This window comes from Morone saxatilis, unplaced genomic scaffold (genome assembly GCF_004916995.1).
Source record: "Morone saxatilis isolate NCDOM2014 unplaced genomic scaffold, NCSU_SB_2.0 Contig14, whole genome shotgun sequence".
NCBI lineage: Eukaryota > Metazoa > Chordata > Actinopteri > Moronidae > Morone > Morone saxatilis.
Window position 1 is genome coordinate 19,263,215 of NW_023339696.1, and position 3,519 is coordinate 19,266,733.

Sequence of the window (3,519 nt, forward strand, 5' to 3'; positions counted from 1 at the left end):
TTGGGCCACGAGGGGGGGCGACTGCCACAGACAGGTCTGTTGGTCAGTCAGAGAGTAAAGTTCTCACAATGTTATTGATCAGTTGATTATATATTGATTAACTCTGTGTGTGTGTGTGTGTGTGTGTCTGTGTGTGCGCAGGCCGAGCTCACTGACTGTATCTCCATGTTAGTCGGGAACAACGAGAGGATTCAGGCCATCATCAGTCAGCTGGAGGAGACCTGCCGAGCCGTGGATGTGAGTCTATCAATCATTGGCTGTAATCAATATCTTTATGTTTCCAATCAGACAGTCTGCTGGATCAATAACGTCTCTGATCACAAACGTTCCACATTCAGATCCTTAAGAGTCAGAGAGTAAATAATTACATATTCCACAATCTGTGAATATAGAACGCTAACATTAGCTGAAGATATTACAGCTGGGAATAAGTCTCTGCTAACATGTTAGCATCAATGAGTTGCACATACTAAAAACAAGTGCAAGTACAAAGGGCCGACAATAGCACCCTGAGGAACTCCAAAGGGCCGACAATAGCACCCTGAGGAACTCCATCAGTGAGCTAGCATAAGGAGCCATGTTTTAACTGTTAGCTAACAAACATTTAACATATTTTGTCGTAGTTTTTTATTAGACTTTTCGTCTTTAGTGTGTCTGTGTGAACGCTGACGGACGCTCGTGTTCTGAATATCGTACATGGCGAGCCGTCAGTACAGATGTGTGTGCTGCCACCTGCTGGTGTACCTGAGCTTTACGCTCTGTGTGCTCAGGAGAACGGACGCAGACAGAAGTCGAAGGTGTGCGAGACGTTCGACCATCTGTTCGCTCTGCTGGAGGAGAGGAAAGGTGAGCTGACTCTGAGGATCAACTCCGAGCAGGAGGAGAAACTCGACTACATCCGAGGTCTGAGGAGGAAGCACACCGAGCACCTGGAGAACGCCGCCAAGCTGCTGGAGACCGCCATCCAGACCCTGGACGAGTCCGAGATGGCCGTGTTCCTGCAGGTTAGGCAGCTAGTTGGCAAACTTTAGCTACCATGCTAACAGGGCTACAGCAGAAGGGTGTGTGTGAGACAGCAGTTAGGCTCCGCCCACAATAAAGGTGTATAAACTCAGGTGTTAATGAGCTCTTTAAGGTGATTAACTCTTTGTTCTCTTCTACCACAGAGCAGCAAACCTCTGCTCCAGAAGTGAGTATAATATATATCACTATATTATATATATATATAGTGATATTAGTGATAAAACTAACAATAGTGATATTAGTGACATTAGTGTTGACAGGAAGTGATGTGATGTGGTCGTCAGGATCGTGGAGGGCACCAACACGTCTCACCTGGATAATGTCCAACATGGCTACGAGAAAATGGATCACTTCACAGCTAACGTTGACCGTCAGCGGAGAGCGCTCATGAACATCGACTTCATCAAACGTAAGAAAGTGTCCGTCTGACCGACCAATCACAGACGAGACAGAGTGCATGCTGGGAGGTTAGCAAACAAGACCCAGTAGTAGCATTTAACTACTTAAAGTGGGCATGCTAAAGCGTGCTAATGTGCGTGCTAAAGCATTATTTATTATTATTATCGTTCAATATAAAGATAATAATAATAAATAATGCTAAAGTATTAGCTTTTAGCTAGTGTCTTATATGTTAAGATTCAATATGCTGTGTGCTAATATGTTAGCATGTTGTCTCGTCAGTTGATGAAGACGATGATGATGAAGATGAAGATGAAGATGAAGCGATGGAGGTCAGAGGGACAACAGGAAGTCGAGTTGAGCTCGCTGCGGGGCTCTCAGCCAATCAGAATCCTCCTCTGTCTCCTGCTCAGCCTGCAGGTGTTCAGCTTTCAGCCCCGCCCCCTCAGAGACCCTCCGAGGCTCCGCCCACCACCTCACCGACAAAACCTCCCGCCTCATCAACCAACCAGGCCCCGCCCCCTCTGTCACTCCCCAGTGCAAGCCCCGCCCCTCAGGTATGACATCACAACAGCCTATAAATAATATTATTTTAATAATATTCATTATTTCATATCATATTTAATGTTTAATTAATAATAAGAGTTATAAATATATTTTATATTTGTGAGTGAAATATGAAATATTAGAGATATTAGAACTAGTTTGAGTCGGTTCGTTAGTGAGGAAAACAAAATATAAATAAATTAAACACAATGAATCAGACTAAAATTAATAATTGATAAAAACAATTAAAAGGAGGATTTATATAATTAATTGAATTAAATCTGAATGAATTAAATATAATAAGGACACTATGGAGACGTACAGATAAAATAATTTAAATCAATATTTTTAAATCAAATGTATAATTCAACTTTTTACTTCAACTAATATAAAAATAAAACAATATTTAAAATGATTATTTGAAATGAATATTCAGATATTAAGGAGATATTTGATCCATTATTGTTCTTCTGCAGGTTGATCAGCAGAACGAGTCGGAGGATAAAGACGGACCCAAACATGTCTTCTCCTTCAGCTGGCTCAACCAGAAGTAAACCGTCTAGTAAAGGAGGGAAGGCGACGTCGGAACTGTTAAACATGTTTTCTGTTCAAATGTCAAATAAATTATTGTTTTATTATGAAACTGATTTTCTTCTGTTGGCTCCACCCAAAAAAACTCCACCAGACTTCAATAAACAGCCAGAACATTTGTAAGAGTGCCTTTAATAATGAGTTCATAATGATTAGTAATACCAGTGTCTTTAATATTGATCCTACATTGATATCAGGATGCAGCCCCGCCCCCTTGCAGAGGTCAGATCAAGTACGGTGGCCCGGCTGCTGGGCGGAGTCAGTCAGCAGGCAGCACTTTCTTATTGGAAATATCAAATGTTAAAAAGGTGGCAACACAAACAGCCTCTGACCAATCAGAGCTCCCCTTACTGTAAGAGTAATAGATTAAATGTGACACTTGTAACTTTAACAACAACAACAACAACAACAATAATAATGTTATGATAGAGTGATTGATTAACGACTGCAGCTCGTTAATGTTCACATGATAACACAGGTAGGAACTGTGCTGCCCCCTGCTGGTCGGGAGGATCAATAACTGCATCCATTGATCACTGAATCATATATCTGTGGCAATCAATGAGTCCTTCTTCAGCCTGTAAGTGGGAGGAGTCAGTATGTAAGTGGGAGGGGTCTGTTCACAAGAGCGACTGCAGGACAGGAAGTGGACAGGAACAGGAAGTGCAGTATTTATTTCCCGAAGGCGTCCATCATCCTGCGGTTGCTGTCGGCCTGCTGGGCGATCTGCTCCGCCCGCGCCATCTCCAGCACCTCCCTGAGGAGGTGAAAGGTCAGATCCAGAGAGATGGGAGGCTCGTCGGACCTCTTCCCCTTCTCCTCCTCGTCCTCCTGCTGCTCCGCCCGAGCCTGCAGGAGGCGCTGTGTGAGCTGCAGCAGGGCCCGGTTCACTGCCGAGGACGACGACGAAGAGGAGGAGGAGGAGGAGGAGGAGGAGGAGGAGGAGGTGACTGAGGCCCA

The 3,519-nt window shown here is 43.8% G+C and overlaps 2 protein-coding genes across 2 annotated transcripts; one reads left to right on the forward strand and one right to left on the reverse strand.

Annotated features, from left to right (window-relative positions):
- Positions 1–141: 141 nt before the first annotated feature.
- On the forward strand, positions 142–2,677 carry LOC118322980 (E3 ubiquitin-protein ligase TRIM63-like; the record flags this gene model as incomplete). The annotated part of the gene is given in 6 exon segments (XM_035654869.1): positions 142–237; positions 771–1,004; positions 1,167–1,189; positions 1,308–1,432; positions 1,705–1,979; positions 2,445–2,677. Coding segments are annotated over 6 exon segments (831 nt in total), but the record flags the coding sequence as incomplete, so codon positions are not given.
- A 7-nt stretch (positions 2,678–2,684) lies between these two features.
- Positions 2,685–3,519, reverse strand: LOC118323205 (corticoliberin-1-like; the record flags this gene model as incomplete). Its single annotated transcript, XM_035655140.1, has 1 exon — positions 2,685–3,519. A coding segment is annotated over one exon (288 nt), but the record flags the coding sequence as incomplete, so codon positions are not given.